Source organism: Rutidosis leptorrhynchoides, chromosome 7 (assembly GCF_046630445.1).
Source record: "Rutidosis leptorrhynchoides isolate AG116_Rl617_1_P2 chromosome 7, CSIRO_AGI_Rlap_v1, whole genome shotgun sequence".
NCBI lineage: Eukaryota > Viridiplantae > Streptophyta > Magnoliopsida > Asterales > Asteraceae > Rutidosis > Rutidosis leptorrhynchoides.
In genome coordinates this window covers 326259919-326283446 of record NC_092339.1, presented here as the reverse complement: position 1 = coordinate 326283446, position 23528 = coordinate 326259919, and the positions used below count along the sequence as shown (strand labels likewise).

Here is a 23528-nt window from a genome sequence, read left to right as displayed (position 1 = left end):
GGAAACTCATTTTGAAACCACCCGAACATAACCTCGTCGTAGTATTTTATGTATTATATAATAATAATACTAATAATAATGATAAAATATATTTATCTAAGAGTCTCGTTCAGTTAGTAAGAAGAGAAGAGAAGGAAAATATTATTATTAGAGTGTTTATGTGTTCTATTCATCGAACAAAAAGACTAACTTATATAACCCCTATTTGTGCGCATGAAGGAACAAACAAAAAATTGAAACAGCCGCAATCTTAATTTTTTTTCTTTCTTTTTGGTTTCTATCCCACGTGATAAACACAAAGAAGCATTTCGTGACTTTTGTTAGTATTTATCTGTCGACACATAAAAAACAAAAGAAGCAATTACGATTTAAATTGAGTGCTAGTATTGTTTGCGGGATCCACGTGTGAGAAGTCAAGAAAGTAAACGTATCTTTTACACTAAATGCCATCATAGTGGTTTATGGTGTCATTTTCATTTTTAATTAATTAAACCTCATATTTTGTTAGAAAAATATTATTATTTAAACTAATTTTCTTTTATTAGTAACATAACATAAGAATGAGTTTTAAAGTTTAAGTGTCATGATCTATGAGAAACGTGTGGTAAAAATGTACCCATGTCTAAAATACTTTATACGTTTGTTTAAAGAAAAATGACCACCCAAAATGTAATATATAAAGTTTATAGTTTAAAAAAAATAGAATTTTATCATGCGCCTCCTAAAAAGGGCCGGTCCGGTTTCTTTTGTTTTTTACTTTATCACGGGCCGGTATTTCGTGCCTTACTCTAATTATTGCACCGTAAATTAGGAAATTAATTCAATCGAATGAATTTTTAAAATTTTAAAAAGTCGTATTTCTTAAATTACAGTGGACCTCACAACAGATATCCGTAACAATATCACAAGACTTATGGGATTGATAAATGCTAAACAAAATATCTTCTAATTTAATCGTTTTGATATTATCTTTTAGTTCCGTAGGTAAATATATTAAATATATATTGAAACAAATAAGTTTAATGTAAAACATTATATATTTAATACTTTGTTAACGTTTTCAAGTTATAATATACACATAATTGTTCGCGAATCGTCGAGATCAACCGAAGGGTATTTGAATAGTTCGAAAATTTTGAGATTCAACTTTACAGACTTTGCTTATCGTGTCGGAATAATATAAAAATAAAGTTTAAATTTGATCAGAAATTTCCGGGTTGTCACAGTACCTACCCGTTAAAGAAATTTCGTCCCCGAAATTTGATCGCGGTTGTCATGTCTAACAATAAGAATGTTATTATGACGAATATAAGTTAATAAATATAGTTTTATCATCATTGAGTAATATAGATAAAACAATTTAATTATGTGAAGAGTACGAGTGAAGCTATCGCAAAAGGGTGAAATGAATAAATACAGGTTTGTCTTAACCGGTGACGTAGTCATGGTTGGTTTCGTGAAATCAAGGAATTTAGAGAAAATCTTCATAATAAGATTTGGTTCATCGGTAATTAAGGAAATTGGATCTTCTTTGGTTAAATGTAATAATCTGTTTCGATTGCCCTGTCGGATATTTCACTATAAATCCACCCTCTTCGTTTTCTTATTTTCACAGCTCCTACCTTCTATTCTATCTCCCTCAATTCATACTTTAAAGCACTCGTTAATATGCTCCATCCATTTCTGCTTCTTGATATATTCCTAACTTTCATATCTGTCATTCTTCTTTTTCATCTGCCGCCGGAAGAATCTATTTACTTCTACTTTACTCTTGGTTTTATAGTGTTCTTAGTTCTCCCGTATTTTTATATTGCTATATGCATCGATATATACGGTTTGTAATTTCTGGTTTGTTGTTAGGTTTTGTATATTCCCTTATATTTGGATGTCTCTGCTTCTGTCTTTCTATAATCATTGACATCCACAGTTAATGTTTTCTCCTATTTGCTGTGATTTATACTCCAATTTCTATTTCGAAGTTTCATTCTTTTGTTTTCTCTTCTTTCCATTAAGCACCGCATGTAATGGTCCAGAATTCGTAGATATGAATTTCGGAATGAACATGGTTAATGTTCTAAAAAGGAAATTGTAATGGCACGATCTTGATTTGTCAAATTACCAGAATATCTCGAAAAAGACCGAATCATCAAGAAAAATATTTTCTTAATATGTTTAGAGGTTAAGTAGAATACAAGAGTCATGTAACATGGCACATGATGACGTTATGATCTGTGAATCATCATATTCCATTTAGAAACTCAGCATGACTTACTGTAATATAATCACATTGATCAAGTATCATTATATTATACTAACTCATGCTTCAGTTCCCAACACTACTTCAAAAACATTCATATTTTAAACTCGAAGGTTTCAGAATTTAGAGACTAAAATAGTTTCTTTTATGATATAACACAGATAGCGCGAAGAGATAGTTGATTTCAAATGAGAATAGTTATGAAGATGTCTTCAGAAATATCAAGGATATTTATGATGAAAGATATGATAATATCTTAGAATATCTAAGATCCGAGGATGATGAAGAATATTGTCCGCAAGGGTTTTAAAGTAAGGAGTAAGGTATTTGCTAACGATTTCAGCAGACACCGAATCATTTGGATTCTTTGAAGGTAGATTTCGTCTTTGTGATTTTTCCACAGCCCCCTTCATGGTTTGCTCAATCCGTTTTTCAGTTCCAAGCCTTCTCTTTTTCAGCACACTATTCTTTATCATCAAACTTTTGGCTGTTAAGGTCGTTTACAGTTTTTGCTGCTTCATCAGCATTTTTCCAGAATTCGGAGAACTAATTCGCAGTTTAGGTGTTTTTCAGAAACTTCACATTCGAAGTATGTAAGTCTAGGAGATAGACGTTATATGTATATATATAACTGTTGAAGTGAAAGCGCTGCGAGATTCGAGATTGATGATTGATGATTTCTGATAGTTGGTATGACAATTATTGTTACAGGATGTAGGTGAGTACATGATGGGATTTCATGAGTAATATAGATATTTTTCAGAGAGACTAAAGCCAAAGTTGCTGGTACATCTGCTAATAATGTGGTGGAATATAAAAGGTTCTCCGGTAACAAAAGGGTAATCGTATATATCCGGTTTATAATAAGGCTACTCCGAATGAAAAATCGAAGTTGACTTGCTGAAGCTGAGACAGAAATTGCTACTTTGAAAAGGAATCGCAAAGTTATTTTTACTAATAAATGCCAAAAGGGTCTGACACGGATACGTGTTAAACTATGACTTTGGTTTCGAGAGTTTTTTCTTTTCTTTTCAGGTGCAAGACTGTGAGTAATATGTGGTTGGATCATCATCTCGATTTTTCATTATTTGAAGTGTCTTCAGGAATTTCGAAAGGTTTGAACACAGATTGTAATAGTTAATATACATATGATGTTCAAGAATTTTGAATGATACACATATTTTTCTGGGTTTTATGATTAGAAGTGATGTTCTAGCACATTTTTGAAGTCAAAGTATAGATTTGAAAGATGTAGGAATCTAAGAGTGATGATATCGGTTACATCTCGACTTGGATTCTGATATGTTAAAATCAGAATATGTAATTGAATTTGAATGAGTATGGTTGTTTTGATTTCTATGAAAGAATATATCTTGTTGTGAAAGTAGTGAGTATAGTTGATGATTTGTTGAATCAGAATCGAAGAATGTAACATATTAATTGTGAATTTATATATCTCTCGGGTATTACCTACCCGTTAAAATATTCTCACCATTAACAGTTTGTACAAAAGGATTTTTAATTACAATCTTTATGAAAATATACCTACATATATATTTTCTTTAGATGTAATCATGAATTTAATGAGTTAACATAATATTAATCTCATCTGGTTTTCGATTAGGACTAGAATATATAATCTCTAAAACTTTAGATATTACATAATCGCCGTAGAATATTTCTTCAATGAAGTTATGAATTAATACTTCATCGTTTGTTGTTGGTACTCCTTGTTATCTACGGTGCGTATGATGCTGATGTTCGAGGTACAGATTGTGATGTTGAGGTGTGGGATGCGGATGTTGTTGTTGGTGGTGGTAATGGTACTGTTGATGTAGATGATGGTGGTACTGTTGATGTCGGTGATGCTGCTGGTGCTTGTAACCTTTGCACCATATCCTCCAAAGCCACTACTCGAGCACGAAGCTCGTTGACTTCTTCTATTACACCGGGGTGATTGTCGGTTCGGACGAGTGGATGAATAAGATCTAGAATTTGAGATAGTATATAATCGTGACGAGATACTCTGAAAATGAGAGAGAAAATGGTATTACGAACAAGTTCGCAGGTAAGTGCTTCAGGTTCTTCGCCAAGGGGGGAATGTGGTGGATGGAATGGATCACCTTCTTCTTGTCTCCAATGATTAAGTAAGCTACGAACCCATCCCCAATTCATCCAGAATAGATGATGGCTAATTGGTTGCTCCATTCCTGTCACACTGCTTTCAGAGCTCGAGGAGTTCGAGGAATCAAGTGAGAAATCCATATTATATGACCGGATAAAGGGTTTTCGATATGAGATGGGTGTTGAATACTGAATGATATCTTCGTCTCCTTGAATACGTATATATAGCAAAAAGATTCCGTAATTTACGGAGGAAAATTAGGAAAAGTGTCAGACAAAGTCCGTTGAGATAAATATGATAAGATATGATTTGTCTATACTTCTATTTATGCAATAATTGCAGTAAGACATGTCTAGATTAAAGAATGATAAGCATGTAATTTCCGACAAGAAATGATAAGTAAAACTCGGTAAAAACAGATACGGTCATAGTCCAGACTCACTAATGCATCCTAACAATTATCAGTTAAACACACTAATGCAAATTCTGGTTCCCTATGACCTCAAGCTCTGATACCAACTGTGATGACCCGTCCAAATTCCTTTGGACGAACACATCATTCATCGATTTCACAGTGAGGTACTGACCTCTACATGATACGTTTTGTAAACATTGCATTCTTTTGAAAAAGGCACACCATAATTGAATATCAAATTTCAAGGTTTTTGATGTTTGATGATTTCTACATATAGACAATCACCGTAATTAATGGTTTACAATACTACATCCGTTGATAATACAGTCAAAATATGATACATGGTGATGATTTTGTGAATGCAACGTTTTCTCGAATAAAGCATGTATGACTCCATGCACATAGCTTGTATAACAGATAAGCAAACAGCGAAAGACTTCTAGGAACCTGAGAATAAACATGCTTTCAAGTGTCAACACAAAGGTTGGTGAGTTCATAGTTTTAATGTTGCGCACAATCCGTATATAAAGGTGGATCACAAAATTTCAGTTGTTTCATCCAGAAATATATGTCAAAATATTCTACAAGATTGAGCACCCTGGTAACTAAGCTTTAACGTCTATAATAAGTACCCCTGTTTTAACATACATGCAACCAACATGTAAAATACACGCAATCCAACGTATACTAAACTCAAATAGCATACGTCTGTTTTATAGTTCAGGCTAGGGTTTCTATACCTGGAACAGACGGGGATGTCAAGCTCTATGGATCCATATACAACTATTCGCGCCCACCAGTTCTTATAACCGGCAGTTACTAGTTACCAAAGCTAAGGGATTTTAGGTTCAAACTCGGTGTAGAATTTAGTATGTACTTGTATCCATTGAGTTTAAAATAAAGTGCATGTATTCTCAGCCCAAAAATATAGATTGCAAAAGTAATTAAAAAGGGATCTATAAACTCACCTTAGCAGCACATAAATTCATTCACCGAAATGTGACTGAAACTTGGAATGCAAAGTAATCGTAGATCTCAACCTAGAGAACATATGTTGGTCAATAAATGTCTAACAAGCTAGGTTGGGTCATAGTGTATCACAATCCTAATGCTCGAGACCGATATGCAAAAGTTAACAAAAGTCATCTCAAAAGTCAACCTGACCCAATATGATCTTTAAATCTATACATGTTTATTAACAAAATATAAGTCTTGATAATTGAATGAATTTATAGTTTATCAAACTCCAAATATTATTTATTTCAGGAGCTATATTATATTTGAATTATCATGACAATCGAAAATATTTTATTATTTCACATAGCTTTCCAATACTTGTAAAATCAGATTATAGTGTTTATAAAGCTTTAAAACATGATAAGACAGTCAACTTTGACAATTGTTCAACAAAACGAGACGTGCCTTATATAGAGATTCATTTACTCGATTAGTAATATCTAAAAATCCAATTTATCAATCTCATAGAAAAGTTGTTTGAATATTAATTTACAGTTTTAAACACAATTTCAATTAACGTCAAACATAATTCAGTTGACCATATCTTTTAATTCGTTCATCGAAATCACGCGATTTCTAAATGAAAAGTTAATAATTTTTCGCCAGCTTTCCAAAAACATGCATATCATATACTTTATATCAGTAGCATATGTATCAAATTCGTGATCTGTCATAAACTATTTAACGGCGAAATTTAGCATACAAGCATGCATAATCCTAAATACTCGAGCACTAGTCAGGGATACACTATTAATATATAAAAGTTATGATATGAGTGTTCACGTATCAATATTGTGATTCAATATTGCAGGAAAGTACGTAGACGCAACAGAGATGATAAACACTAGGTTTGACTTGCGAATAATACCCACGAACATTACCCATGACTTCCATAGCTATAACCCATAATTTCCTTAGCTGTATTCCGTTCGAAAACTCATTTTGAAACCACCCGAATATAACCCCGTCGTAGTATTTTATGTATTATATAATAATAAAACTAATAATAATGATAAAATATATTTATCTAAGAGTCTCGTTCAGTTAGTAAGAAGAGAAGAGAATGAAAATATTATTATTAGAGTGTTTATGTGTTCTCTTCATCGAACAAAAAGACTAACTTATATAACCCCTATTTGTGCGCATGAAGGAACAAACAAAAATTTGAAACAGCCGCAATCTTAATTTTTTTTTCTTTTTGGTTTCTATCCCACGTGATAAACACAATGAAGCATTCCGTGACTTTTGTTAGTATTTATATATAGTCACATAAAAAACAAAAGAAGCAATTACAATTTAAATTGAGTGCTAGTATTGTTTCCGGGGTCCATGTGTGAGAAGTCAAGAAAGCAAAAGTATCTTTTACACTAAATGCCATTATAGTGGTTTATGGTGTCATTTTCATTTTTAATTAATCAAACCTCATATTTTGTTAGAAAAATATTATTATTTAAACTAATTTTCTCTTATTTCAATACATACTAATTGACACTAAAATCTTGGCCGTTTGGCCCCAAATAAATAAACCAAACGACACATAAAAACACAAATAGAAAAAAACAAATTTACCCCCCAAAATTTGAGCAATATGCAACTTCACCCTCCAAAACAGGGGTACAAAATGTCATTTTTTTATTTTAATTAATAAACTCCACCCGATTTTTCAGAGAGTCATATCTTCCCGCTCGGTGCGAGTTAAATTTTTCCGAGAACACCGTTCAGCTCTAAAAAATCTCAAGAATCCAACGGGACTAACTACACGCGAAACGGATATCGTTAAAAAAACACTAAATAACGGGCCCTATATTCTCGCTCGGTGCGAGTTAAATTTTTCCGAGACCACCGTTCAACTCGAAATAATTTTACGAACACAACGCAACTAACTATACGCGAAACGGACATCGTTAAAAAAGCTTTACATACATATACATACACGTTCAATAAACAACCCAACATACTAGATATATTAGGTACCAAACAACGTATATCCAAATTCGACCGCGCGTCGAATACAACCGCAGCAACGCGCGGTCGAATTTTTTCTAGTTAGTAACATAACATAAGAATGAGTTTTAAAGTTTAAGTGTCATGATCTATGAGAAACGTGTAGTAAAAAGTACCCATGTCTAAAATACTTTATACGTTTGTTTAAAGAAAAATGACCACCCAAAATATAATATATAAAGTTTATAGTTTAAAAAAAATAGAATTTTATCATGCGCCTCCTAAAAAGGGCCGGTCCGGTTTCTTTTGTTTTTACTTTATCACGGCCGGTATTTCGTGCCTTACTCTAACTATTGCACCGTAAATTAGGGAATTAATTCAATCGAATGAATTTTTAAAATTTTAAAAAGTCGTATTTCTTAAATCACAGTGGACCTCACAACAGAGACCCGTAACAATATCACAAGACTTATGGGATTGATAAATGCTAAACAAAATATCTTCTAATTTAATCGTTTTGATATTATCTTTTAGTTCCGTAGGTAAATATACTAAATATATATTGAAACAAATAAGTTTAATGTAAAACATTATATATTTAATACTTTGTTAACGTTTTCAAGTTATAATATACACATAATTGTTCGCGAATCATCGAGAACAACCGAAGGGTATTTGAATAGTTCGAAAATTTTGAGATTCAACTTTACAGACTTTGCTTATCGTGTCAGAATAATATAAAAATAAAGTTTAAATTTGGTTAGAAATTTTCGGGTTGTCACAGACCGACTATGCTTGGCTCTCGGGTTGGTGAAGACTTTTGGATTTCACCTGAAATTAGGAATGATGAGGTACATTTTACTATTGAGCTTGCATATATTGTATCAAGACGTCTACTGACATAATGAAATGAATTTAAGTTAAATTCCCTATTATGTATGCTCATTATCATCTGATACAAATTAGTTGATGTCATTTATTCGCATAGGATTTACTTTTGATTTTCTTTATTAGAAGGGTGTTTTAGATAACACCAATTGCAGTATTAGAGAATGGAAACTTCGTAATGACTGTAAGCAGTTGATTGTTGCATTAAAAGTGTATTGATTCATGGCATTTACGAAATTCAAATTTACAATAAATTTGGTTTCATTACAGATACTTTCAGTAATGAATGATTTCGTCCTTTGTAAGTGTATCATACAAACAATCGGTACCAAAAATAACGTTTTTGAACTGTCGTGCAATTCACGGACTCTTATATATATATATATATATATATATATATATATATATATATATATATATATATATATATATATATATATATATACAAACAACAACAACAACAACAAAACCCAATACCACATGAGTGTTGTATGGAGAGGTAAGATGTAGACAATCTTTCTCCTATCCGAGAATAAAAACAAGTCATTTCTTCACCCATAGTGAAACACTCTCAAAAGTAAAGAAAGTCATCCCTCTCTCTATTTGACGGATAAAGAGATTGCTTCCGAGTGGACCTCTATATAGTCAACGCTTAATACAATGATTTGTTGTTTCAATACTAATATTATAAATAATGAAAGGTGTCGTCATTGTATTGTATCATAAGCTAATCAGTATCAATTTGTAACGTTTTTCGAATACTTCTATTTTGAACTGTCGTACAACGCACTGGCACTTAAATCTTAGTATCGGCGAATAATTGTTTACAATAAACATTGTAAATACTATATTAACATAGTACTTATATTAACATAGTACTTATGATAATACTACTAATAATTTGGTTGCAACAAACATAATTTCATTTAGAGATAGGTACAACTGTACAAGTTGGTACTTTTATCATACCGTTAATTGATATAACAATTTAAGTTTTCAGTTTTTTTGATTAGGAGTCTCCGTGCAACGCACAGGCTCTTAAATCTGGTATAAATATAAATATATAACTGTTATAATAATAATAATAATATAGATATGGATAGTCAATTTTGGTGTATACATATAGTCAATTTTGGTACACAAAGTATGTATTTTTATATTGAGATTTTAAGCTATAAATACTCATGAATGCAAGCATTAAACTTGCACCATTTCTCACACTTACAAAGTGTTTCTTTCTTTCTCTCCATTATCATCTTTGTTCTTACACTTCATTATTAGTATTCTAAATCAAGAATCAAATCACTAAAGGTAGTTATAAGCCTACTGAATTATAACATCAAGAATCAAACCACTAAAGGTAGTTATAAGCCTACTGAATTATAACATCAAGAATCAAACCACTAAAGGTAGTTATAAGCCTACTGAATTATAACACGTTATCAGCACGATAATCTTAATACTAAATATGGTTGGCTCTGCCACCAAAATGATATATGGTCGGTTATACCACCAAAATGATATATGGTCGGTTATACCACCAAAATGATATATGGTCGGTTATACCACCAGAATGATATAGGTCGGTTATACCACCTGAAAAAATATATGGTCGACACTGTCGCCAAATTTTCATTTATGTTTACTAATATTTATATTTTTGTTATATAACATTTATTTATGATTGCTTACACATGGTCGACACTGTCACCTACTTATCATTTATGTTATATTAAATTTATGTTTAATGTTTATATACTTATGAATATAAATTGACTCTAATTTATCATGATGTTTGTTTTAATTTTTGATAATAGAAAATGTCGAATCTGGAAAAGCTTAAATTTACTCCTTTAGAATCAACTGGAAACAACTACATGCCATGGGTTATAAAAGTAAAAATGCATCTTAAATCAATGGGCATTCTTGAAACCATAAATGAAAACAACACTTGTTCTGAAAAAGAACAAGCTACGGCATGTTGCTTTATTCATCAACATATTGATGAATGCTTACAAAATAATTATGTGACTGTAGAAGATCCCCATGTTTTATGGGAAGGTCTCAAAAGCAGATTCAATAATCAAAGAGAAATTTTACTTCCAGCTGCAATGGAACAATGGAGAACATTAAGGTTCCAAGACTTTAAGAAAGTAAATGAATACAGCTCAGCTCTGTATAATACATGTTCACAACTTAAATTCTGTGGACATGAAATTAGTGATGCAGACATGATGGAGAAAACTTTCTCCACAATGAATGCTGCAAACATCACAGTGCAAAGAAATTTGAGAATGCTAAAGTTCAAAACATATCCTGAACTTAATTCATATCTCTTAGTTGCAGAGCAAAATGATGAGCTATTAATGAAAAATCAGCAATCCCGTCCTACTGGTACACTTGCAATCCCTGAAGCAAATACTGCAAATAATTATAAACAGGGACAAGGACGCGGGCAAGGTCGTGGTTATAATAACCATCACCATCATCATGCCAAAAGCCATAACTATGGTAGAAACCATCCTTATGGTAATGGTAATGGGCGTGGACGTGGACGTGGTCGTGGCCGTGGTGGTCAAAGAAATAGTAATCCACGAAAATATAAATATCAACCACAAAACAAGCCCATTAAACAAGATGTTGAAGAAAATTCTTCTAAAAATTCTGAAGAATCTTGCTACAGATGTGGTAGAATGGGCCACTGGACTAATACTTGCCGAACATCTAAACATCTTGTTAAGATGTATCAGGATTCGCTGAAAGGTAAAGAAAAGGAAGTAAATTTTGTGGATAATATTGATCCAACAGTCACTGAGAAACCATCTGATTTATATGAAGATTTCTTGAATGTTTAAGTTGTGTGTCTTTTGAAAAATAAACGATTTAATATCGTCTGTCTTTGTCATTATGTTTGCTAAATGTTTCAGTACTATCTATTTGCGTTTAAAATATTGTGTAATATTAATGTACTCACTATTTATTTCTTATATATGAAGTTCAATATGAATTTTGCTGGAATACAACATCAATCAAGTGGTGGAGATCTCTGTATAGCAGACAGTGGAACTACACACACTATACTTAAATCCGAGAAATATTTTATTGATCTAAAACCAACGGAAGGAACTATACATACAATATCAGGACCTGCTAACTTGATAAAAGGGATAGGAAAGGCAAATTTCATACTACCAAATGGTACAAAATTTTTAATAAATGATGCCTTATTTTCTCCCAAGTCAAGCAGAAATTTATTGAGTTTCTCCGACATATACCTTAACGGGTATGATTATCAGTCAGTGACAACAGAAAATGAGAAATATTTAAGTATCACTGACAAGAGTCATGTGGTTGAAAAACTGCCAAGACTTAGTTCTGGATTACATTATACACATATAAATGTACCAGAAATACATATGGTAGTTAACGAAAAATATATTGATCCTGGTGTATTCAGTTTATGGCATAACAGATTAGGCCATCCAGGATCAACAATGATGAAAAGGATTATTGAATGTACTCATGGACATCCACTAAAGGATAGAAAAATCCATCATGATACAATGGTTCCATGTACATCTTGCTCTCTTGGAAAATTGATAACTAGACCCTCACCAATTAAGGTTGAGAAAGAATCACCAATGTTTCTTGAAAGAATTCAAGGTGATATATGTGGACCAATTCATCCACCATGTGGACCATTTAGATATTTCATGGTTCTAATAGACGCATCTAGCAGATGGTCTCATGTTTGTCTGTTATCAAGCCGTAATGTGGCATTTGCAAAATTTCTTGCCCAAATTATTAAATTGAGAGCTCATTTTCCTGATTACACCATTAAAAGGGTGAGACTTGATAATGCTGGTGAATTTACATCTCAAGCATTTAATGACTATTGCATGTCTATAGGAATTGTTGTTGAACATTCTGTTGCTCATGTGCATACACAAAATGGTTTAGCCGAGTCATTGATTAAACGTTTACAGTTAATCGCTAGACCATTGATAATGAGAACAAAACTCCCTGTATCTATATGGGGTCATGCAATTTTACATGCTGCTGCATTGATTCGCATCAGACCAAGTGCAAGTCATAAATATTCCCCCCTACAACTTGCTTTTGGTCAAGAGCCAAATATTTCCCATCTTAGAACATTTGGTTGTGCAGTGTATGTTCCAATTGCGACACCACAACGTACAAAAATGGGTCCTCAAAGGAGGTTGGGAATATATGTTGGATATGAAACATCTTCAATATTAAGGTATATTGAACCTATGACAGGTGACGTTTTTACAGCACGTTTTGCTGATTGTCATTTTAATGAAACATTGTTCCCTAGATTAGGGGGAGAAATGAAAAATAAAGAAAATGATGTTTCATGGTGTGAACCTCAATTAAAGTATCTTGATCCTCGCACAAAAGAATGCGAGACAGAAGTTCAAAAGATAATGCATATACAAGAACTTGCAAATCAATTGCCTGATGCATTTACAGATACAAAAACGGTGACAAAATCATATATACCAGCAGTAAATACTCCAGCTCGAATTGAAATTCCAAAAGCTGGCAATAACGTCACTCATGAATCTTTGCCACGTCAGAAACGTGGAAGACCAATCGGTTCAAAGGATAAAAATCCTCGAAAAAGAAAATCAGCTGATAATGAAGTAAAAGAAAGTGTTCAAGAAGAACCACAAATCAGTACTCCTACTGCAGAGGAGATTGATGATGTCAATACAGAAATTGCAATCAATTATGCATATTCAAAAATATTATGGAACCGAAATGAAATGAAAAATCTTGATGAGAAATTTTCATTTAATGTTGCATATGACATCATGAATAATGATGATGATCCAGAACCAACATCTATGGTTGAATGTCAAAATAGACATGATTGGGCTCAATGGAAAGAAGCAATACGAGCTGAATTAGAATCACTCAATAAAAGAAAAGTTTTCGGATCCATCATTCTCACTCCTAAAGATGTGAAACCTGTAGGATACAGATGGATTTTTGTCCGAAAAAGAAATGAGAAAAATGAAGTTACAAGGTATAAAGCTAGACTTGTAGCTCAAGGTTTTTCTCAAAGACCGGGAATTGATTATGAAGAAACTTATTCTCCTGTTATGGATGCAATTACTTTTAGGTACTTAATCAGTCTGGCAGTTTCTAAAAATTTAGAAATGCATCTCATGGATGTTGTGACTGCTTATCTATATGGATCACTTGATAGTGATATATATATGAAGTTACCTGAAGGATTTAAGGTACCAGAAGCATTAAATGCAAAACCCAAAGAAATGTATTCGATTAAATTACAAAGATCTTTATATGGGTTAAAACAATCGGGACGTATGTGGTATAACCGATTAAGTGATTACTTGATAAGCAAAGGGTATACAAATAATCTTACTTGCCCTTGTGTTTTCATTAAGAAAACAACATCCGGATATGTGATCATAGCTGTTTATGTTGATGATCTTAACATCATAGGTACAAATAAAGAGATCCATGAAGCCATTCAACTTCTAAAGAAAGAATTTGAAATGAAAGATCTCGGAAAAACCAAGTATTGCCTTGGTTTACAAATTGAGCATATGCCTAATGGTTTACTTGTACATCAAACAACATATACTGAAAAGATTTTGAAACGTTTCAATATGGACAAGGCAAAACCATTAAGTACTCCTATGGTTGTTAGATCACTCAATGTTGAAGCTGATCCATTTCGTCCATGTGAAGATCAAGAAGACATTCTTGGACCAGAAGTACCATATCTTAGTGCAATTGGAGCTCTTATGTATCTTACAAATTGTACAAGACCTGACATTTCTTTTGCAGTTAATTTGTTGGCAAGGTTCAGCTCTGCTCCTACCAAAAGACACTGGAATGGGATCAAACACATATTTCGATACCTTCGAGGAACTACTGATTTAGGATTATTTTATTCTAACGAATCAAAACAAGATTTGGTTGGTTATGCAGATGCAGGTTATTTATCTGATCCACATAAAGCTAAATCTCAAACTGGATATGTATTCCTAAATGGAGGTACTGCAATATCATGGCGTTCTCAAAAACAAACACTTGTTGCTACATCGTCAAATCATGCCGAAGTGATTGCATTACATGAAGCTACTCGAGAATGTTTTTGGTTGAGATCAATGACACAACTCATTACTGATTCTTGTGGACTAGAACGCGATAAAAGTCCAACAACTATCTATGAAGATAATGCAGCTTGCATAGCACAGATGAAAGAAGGGTATATCAAAAGTGACCGAACAAAACACATACCACCTAGATTCTTCTCATACACTCAAAATCTCATTAAGGACAACCAGATTGAAATGAGATATGTGCAATCTAGCAAAAACTCTGCTGATCTTTTCACGAAAGCACTTCCAACTGCTATTTTCAGAACACACGTTCATAACATTGGCATGAGACATGTTCAAAAGATGTAACAGCTGAAGCGATGTCTACTTGAGGGGGAGTCAACTCCATGCTGCACTCTTTTTCCCTTAGCTAAAGTTTTTTCCCACTGGGTTTTCTTTAGCAAGGTTTTTAACGAGGCAGTAATTTATAGTTGATCTTCAACAAAATAAAATTGCTATCCAAGGGGGAGTGTTATAATAATAATAATAATATAGATATGGATAGTCAATTTTGGTGTATACATATAGTCAATTTTGGTACACAAAGTATGTATTTTTATATTGAGATTTTAAGCTATAAATACTCATGAATGCAAGCATTAAACTTGCACCATTTCTCACACTTACAAAGTGTTTCTTTCTTTCTCTCCATTATCATCTTTGTTCTTACACTTCATTATTAGTATTCTAAATCAAGAATCAAATCACTAAAGGTAGTTATAAGCCTACTGAATTATAACATCAAGAATCAAACCACTAAAGGTAGTTATAAGCCTACTGAATTATAACATCAAGAATCAAACCACTAAAGGTAGTTATAAGCCTACTGAATTATAACAATAACATTATTATTATGTTATACGGAGTAATATATACATGTATTAAAATTAAAATTAAAATTAAAATTAAAATTAAAATTATATATAAACCTATATCGGCTTTACAATTAACGGTCCGTAATAAATATCGTGAACAGAAGATACTTTGTCGAATTGAAACCCTAACAAAACAATGGCGTCCAAAGGGAAGAAGACGACGGAAACGGCGTCTGAATTCAGCATCACAATTCCACCGGAGATCATCACCGAGATCATGTATCGGCTTCCGGCCAAATCAGTTGGTCGTTTCAGGTGCGTTTCAAAGGACTGGCTATCTGAACTTTCATCACCACAATTCATCAAAATTCATCATAAAACCCTCAACCGAAATCACATCATATATCTATCCCGTGATGTCCATTCGTTCGGTTTATGTACACTTAATTATCACCATAGAAAAACACCAACAAAATCATGTATCTTATATACAGGTCCCCTAAATATACATGGATCTTGTAATGGCCTTGTGTTTGTATCATCTGGTATTGTTTTAAATCCAACAACTAGGGAGTTTATGACGTTACCTGAATGTATTAGACATAAGCTGAATAAGAATACCCGAAAAGGGCGCATTAGGTATGGATTTGGTTATGATTCGCTAACTGATGATTACAAGTTTGTTACTATCCCCTCGAAAACTCGGTCTCGTGATATTAGCACACGTTTTCATGCTTATAGTCTTAGAAGTAATAATACTTGTACACGGGTGACTAATTTTTTGAAAGATTATTCTTACATAGTCGATTCGCCAGGTGTTTATGTTAACGGGCTTCTTCATTGGTTTGCTAAAAAGCGTTCTGATGGTTTAGGGGTAATTATAGCTTTTAGTTTAGCATCTGAAAATTTTAACGAATTGCCATCACCTGATGATGTTGGTATTGTTAATGTTAATGATAGTAGTTGCAGACTTGTTGGTATTGGTGATAAGCTTGCTATTATTGTTCTGAGTAACAAAGGTCAAATTTGGTTGATGAATATGGGGTAAAAGAATCTTGGACTAATATTTTACAGGATGGAAACCATGAGTTCCTTACGTTATTACGATCAATGTGTTCTGATAACAATGGCAACAACGAAATGGTGTTAGATGACACTAAAGAAGAAAGTGACTTTGAAAATGCCGTCTTTTGTTCTAGAGTGTTCTTAACGAATCCATATAGCTTTTCTGAAAGTCTTGTCTCTCCAAACTTGACCAGGATCAATTAGAATTTAGAAATCGACGAACCAAGTCAAGGTATATGCATATATATAAAAGTAATTAAGCTTTGTTTATTACTGAGTTCTATACTGGCTTGATTTTCTATACTCTAGTTTTCGCATATATACAAGTAATTAAGTTTCAATTCATTTGTTTCTAATTTTCTATACTGGCTTATTTTTTGTACTCTATATTTGTCGCAAATACACATGTATTAAGTTGTATACACTTTTTGGCATTGCTCTTGGTATTTATTATTTAACAACTTACAATCTTTTTTGGCGTACACACTAGTTTACGCCTAAAGTTGACTATGATGGATTAAAAATTTTAAGGTGATATTAACCAAATTGTATAAAGTATAAACTGTATCAAATGCAATGAAGGAAAAGTGGCCGGGGGAATTTTCTGTTTTTTATATCCTTTACTCAAACTGATCAGGTTACATGAAACTATCTTGAAGGTTACATGAAACTATCTTGAAAATAATAAAACCGACAAATACTAGTATTTAACCAGGAAAGGAAAAGGAAATTAACTGCATAACCAGTAACTAACTTTAAAATACTTTGGCCATGAAACACCGCGTTCTTCATAAGTTCAATCACAGTTTCCTTCACCAAATATCTCTACACGCAGCCAAGGTTGCCGCCATAAATTCCATGATGACAATGACACAGTCTGCTGTTTTTGAGACACCCAAGTGATTGGGCTATCATCAAGATAAAACACTACTATCATTGTATATAATCCCTTTCGATCATCCATGTCCATACCGTGATTGCTATCACTGTATGCTATTAATTTTAGCACACCGCGCCGCCCCTTTTGTAAATGTTATTTAGCTGAATTTGAAAACTGAATGATGTGTTTATTCATGAAAACATGTTGTCTACATATACACAAGTGGATGTCTATTCTAGGTATAAGGTTAACCTACTTTCAAAGATGCTTTATACATATTATCTATTTCTATGTTATTGACTTTCTATCGCTCCTCCTCAAGTTGGTGCATAGATGTTGATCATGCCCAACTTGTTACAGATAAAATCTATTTGCGATTTGCGAAGAGGTTTCGTGAGAATGTCTGCAAGTTGATTTTCCGTCCTGATGTGTATCGGCTGAATAGACGGAGGGTTCGATTTAGTTCCAACCACATGATCTCTAACCAAATGACAATCAACCTCAATGTGTTTAGTCCTCTCATGAAAAACTTGATTCTTGGCTATATGTATGGCCGATTGACTATCACAGTAAAGCCTCGTCAAGTTGTCAGTAACAACTCCCAGCTCTCTAAGAAGTCTTTTAATCCATGTCATTTCACACGACACATCCGCCATCGCCCTGTATTCTGATTCCGCACTTGATCTGGATAATGTATGTTGTTTCTTGCTTTTCCAAGAAACAAGATTACCACCAACAAAGACACAATACCCTGTAGTAGATCTTCTAGAGATAGGGCAACCAGCCCAATCAGCATCGGAGAAACCGGATATTTTACCATATCCTTCTTCAGTAAATGCGCCAACTCGACAATGACCCTGATCAGAATAAAGTATTCCTAAACCTGGTGTGGCTTTGAGATATCTCAAAACACGGAGGGCTGCATCCAGGGGCGTTTTTTAGAAGGGACAAGCGGGGGCAGTCGCCCCCAGTGGATTTGCAATTTTCAGTGTAAAAATTTTGGATTTTTCGACTTTGCCCCCAATGGATTTTTTTTTGCTCCAAAGCCTACATATTTTGTCCCAAAACCTTCAAATTTTTCCCAAAAATCTCCAAATTTTACCCCAAAACCTTCAAATTTTGACCGTAAACCTTCAAATTTTGCCCTAAAACCTTCATAATTTGTCTAAAAACCTTCATTTTTTGCCCCAAAACTTCCATATTTTGCCCAAAAAATTGCTACGATTTTAATTTTTTTTTGCCCCCGGTGGAAAAAAATCCTGGTACCGCCACTGGCTGCATCCAAATGACTAGTATGCGGGTCGGACATGAACTGGCTCAAAATACTTACTGGATAAGATATATCAGGTCGAGTAACTGTTAGATAATTCAACTATAACACCCCTGATTTTTTTTTAAGTCACAGCGGAAACCTGTTTATTAAATCTGATACATATATATAAAAGACACTTGTACTATATTTTATTTACATCATATCATTTATTTAAAGTCCATTACATATATTAAAAACTGGGTGTTACATTAAAACAACGGCACTAGTAACAAAAGACGCGACATCAGAGTTTCGACTTGTCAAACATATCTTCCAGCATCTCATCTTTACCCTGATATCTAACATACAACAGAACTTAACCTGCAAAGGGTGGAAATGTGAGGGGATTAGCACAACTGCTAAGTGAATAGAATCTATCTAACGGATCAAGTCTAAGCATCAATCCCACAACCATATAAAAGTATGCTAACGTCCTAACAGCATACAAACAAAGACAACGGCAATATGAGGATCGGCGGCTTTTACGAGCATACGACTCCTTGTTGATCGGGCTAGAGTCTACCGATAGTCCTCGCTACTCGATTCACAGTATAGTCATTCGGACGCAGGGGATGCGTCATTCAAACTATACTCCACAATCAGTAGCCTTTGGACCCAACCTCCCCAGGCTCGGTTGACCTCATAAGGACTCTAACCTCCCTAGGCTTGGTTATGAGTCCCCAGCCTCCCCAGGCCCGGCTGGCGTCAAACACAGTGCACATAATATCACACAATATCATCAACATGTAATAATTCACTAACATGTTAACCATTATCTAAACATGGCAATCAAATATCTAATCATGGCAATCGGATATAACCACAGTCTAATAAAATAGAGTAAACGACAGTAGCGCGGCTTGCTACTCAAACTCTATCCTTAGATAGACCCACTCACCGATTGTCAGATAAACTCGGTAGTCTAATGTCACCGAGTCTTCTCCTCGTCTGTATCACCCGAGGACAAATACTGAACAAGTTAGTAAACCGCACCACATATACTAACTATATCTCTTTCTATATATATATATATATATATATATATATATATATATATATATATATATATATATATATATATATATATATATATATATATATATACACACACACACACACACACACACACACACACACACGCACATTGCCAAGTCACACAAATGGGACAACTAGACACTAATGACCCATTTTTCCCACTTTAACCCAAATAAGCTGAAAAACGATTTTAAAATATCGAAATATGCATATACACTTGACACGACATTGTGGACGTATCAAAACCAACAAATACCCATTTTGACACAATATAGTCCAAGCGGGTCAAATGGGGTCAAACGAGCGAATAAATCAACACATGAAGCATAGCACAAGTGTACGGGTCATCGGGGTGCAACCACGCCAAGCCGATGCGCGCTACGGTGGGCGAAGCGCAGCAGAGCAGCAACATAAAGGCTGCAAACAGCAGCTCCAGCTGCAAAAATGCTGCAGAAACAGCCCGCGCGCAGCAGCAAAAACAGTAGCAGCAGCTACGCTGCTGTCCCTCTCGGATTCACCCACAAAAATTGAGTTTCGAGCAGTTTTTTGGTCAAGAAACAAGTCCACGATCATACACACATATATATACAAGAATATATATACACATACACTTATATATGCACTTATATTACATATATATACACACTTATATATAAATATATAATACATACACTAAACATGGCCAAACGAGCGGGTCATGAGCCACACGGGCGACCAAACAACGTACATGAACCACAAAACAAAGGTACGGGTAAACGGGTGCACACCACGTGGGCGAACATCATCATGACAGGGCTGCTACACAGCAGCAAAAAAATAACGCAGCAGCAGCTACGCTGCCGAACCCTTCGATTTCACCCACTATTTTCATGTTTCGAGTAGTATTTTGACCAAGTTAAGGGTTCTCAAAGATGAACAAACATACACAACAATAATCTAGCATTCCACAAGCAAAAGAACACATCAATTCAAGATTTAAGCATAAAATACAATATTTATCATTTTTGTCAAGAACACCAAATCATCAGGAACAAAACAAGAAATTGGAGATACAAACATGTAGTTATTATTAATCTAACATATATCTAACAAATAACAATACAAGAAGGAAGATTCAAGCACCAATTGCATTTTCTAACTTTTTATCAAAAACCCTATATTATCAAGAATCAAATACAAGATTAGTAGAAGACAAACCTGTTATGGATGTTAAAGAAGCAAGAAATCTGAATATGAGCTTGTAATTAATCATCATCTTCAACAAAAATCAAAGAACTAGGGTTTATGGTGTTGGGGTTCGATGGGAACGAAGAGAGAGAAGTGGAAGACCAAGTTCTGGAACTAAAATAGAAACAAGGGGCGGTTTTAGTCTTTAAATGGGTATTAAATCCCATTTCTTATAAAACACGGGTATTTACCTGATTACCGAAACGCAACACACTTCGTTTGGTAGCTCAAACGAAGTCCAAAATTGATAAATAAAATATTTATGTGACCCTTGTCACAAAAAGCACCCACTAGACTAATAATTAATTGAAAAAACTCAATTAATTAATTCATTAAAATGTTCTTTAAAATACGAAACAGACAAAAGGCCAAAAAGGTAAATTCTAACTAATATCGTCATCAGGATGTTACATCAACTTCCCAACTAATCTCCTGTATCGTTCTGGATCCTTTAAAGGATTTCCATCCTTTGGAAGAAGTTTTGTTGTAGCCAACATTGGACTTTCCACTGGTTTGCACCCCAATAACCCACACTCAGACAACATATCAAGAACGTATTTTCTTTGAGACAAAAGGATTCCTTGCGGGGATCGAGATACTTCTATTCCAAGAAAGTAACGGAGTCGTCCCAAATCTGTAATCTGAAATTGAGATTGTAGGAAGCGCTTTAACTCAACTACCCCACTGCTATCATCTCCAGTGATAATGATATCATCAACATAGACAACAAGGATGATTCGACGCCCTTCCTTGTGCCTAAAGAATAAAGAATAATCTTGAGAACTACGAGTCATTCTGAAATTCTGAAGTACGTTAGAGAATCATCCGAACCATGCCCTGGGAGACTGTTTAAGTCCATACAGTGATCGTTTCAACCGACATACTTTAGAACCCTCCTCATTGACGATAAAACCGGGTGGTTGTTCCATATATACCTCCTCCTCAAGAACGCCGTTAAGAAAAGCATTCTTGACATCTAATTGATGGAGTGGCCAGTGATTAATAGCAACCAATGTTATGCAAATCCTTACAGAGGGCATCTTGGCAACCGGAGAGAACGTCTCTTCATAGTCGATACCATATGCCTGAGAATAACCCTTTGCTACTAACCGCGCTTTCAACTGATGTAATGAACCGTCAGGATTGAGTTTCACCGTGAATACCCATTTACAACCAATTTTATGTTTCCCGGGAGGAAGTTGCACTAACTCCCATGTATGATTTTGTTGGAGGGCATTCATCTCTTCTTGCATTGCTTTAAACCATCCAAAATGATTAAGTGCCTCTGTTATATTTCTGGGAACATGATGATTGTCAATAGATGCTGTGTAGGCACTCGATTCAGGTGAGAGACGACAGTAAGCAAGATAATTTCGGATGGGATATCGTGTAGAGCTTCTCGTGGGTTTTCCAAATGCAATTGGAATACTAGGAAATGGGGCACCGGGTGGGTCATACAGTTCAGGATGAGGTTCTTGATCAGGTTGTGTGTTAGGTGACGCTTGTAGAACAGGGGAGTTATCGGATTCAGGACACGAGTTTGAGTGCTCATGAGTCTCGCGGGTCTCTAATACTTGTCTGTCATGCCTCCACACATAAACATTCTCATAGTGAGTGTCAGATGGTATAGACACAGTCGCTGGCGATATAATTTTGATAGGAATCGTAGAGACTACGGGATCTAGAGATTCGGAAGGATCAGGGACAGGATTGGATGAGTCTAAAGGACTATTGAGGTAGGAACACGACTTGTTAAAAGTAACATCAGCGCTGGTAAAGTACCGACGAAGAGTTGGGCTGTAACATCTGTAACCTTTTTGAACTCGTGAATACCCGAGAAAACCACACTTGACAGCACGTGGTTCAAGTTTATTATGTCTTGGTCGATGGTCATGGACATAACATACACACCCAAAAATCTTAGGAGCTAAAGGGAATAGAGTGCCGTGAGGAAAGAGAACAGAGAAGGGGATTTTATTTTCAATGACAGATGAAGGCATGCGGTTGATGAGATAGTTTGTTGTAAGTATCGCATCAGCCCAAAATCGTTGTGGAGCATTGTAGTGTATCATCATGGTGCGAGCAACATCAAATAAGTGACGATTCTTACGTTCAGAAACACCATTTTGTTGAGGTGTATATGCACATGAGGACTCGTGTACAATACCGCGTTCAGATAAAAAATTGGTGAAATCATTAAAAAAATATTTGATAATGCTAAAAACGAACATATATTTCATAGCATTATCCCTCAAGAAAGACAAGCTTTTAGTTGCAATTGTTCTATTTACAAGTGATATTCGTTTAAATAATAAAAAGTTAAGACAAAAGACAGATTCGACGATTTGAAGACGCAAACGACCAAAAAGCTAAAAAGTACAAAGTAC

At 34.3% G+C, this 23528-nt stretch overlaps 1 protein-coding gene across 1 annotated transcript; it reads right to left on the bottom strand.

Annotated features, from left to right (window-relative positions):
* Window positions 1–17884: 17884 nt before the first annotated feature.
* LOC139860274 (uncharacterized mitochondrial protein AtMg00810-like) lies at window positions 17885–21935 on the bottom strand. Its single transcript, XM_071849042.1, has 3 exons — window positions 21553–21935; window positions 19201–19313; window positions 17885–18486 (listed from the first exon to the last, which is right to left on the bottom strand). Exons 1-3 carry the CDS (start codon window positions 21933–21935, stop codon window positions 17885–17887), a joined length of 1098 nt encoding a protein of 365 aa, XP_071705143.1.
* Window positions 21936–23528: the final 1593 nt, after the last annotated feature.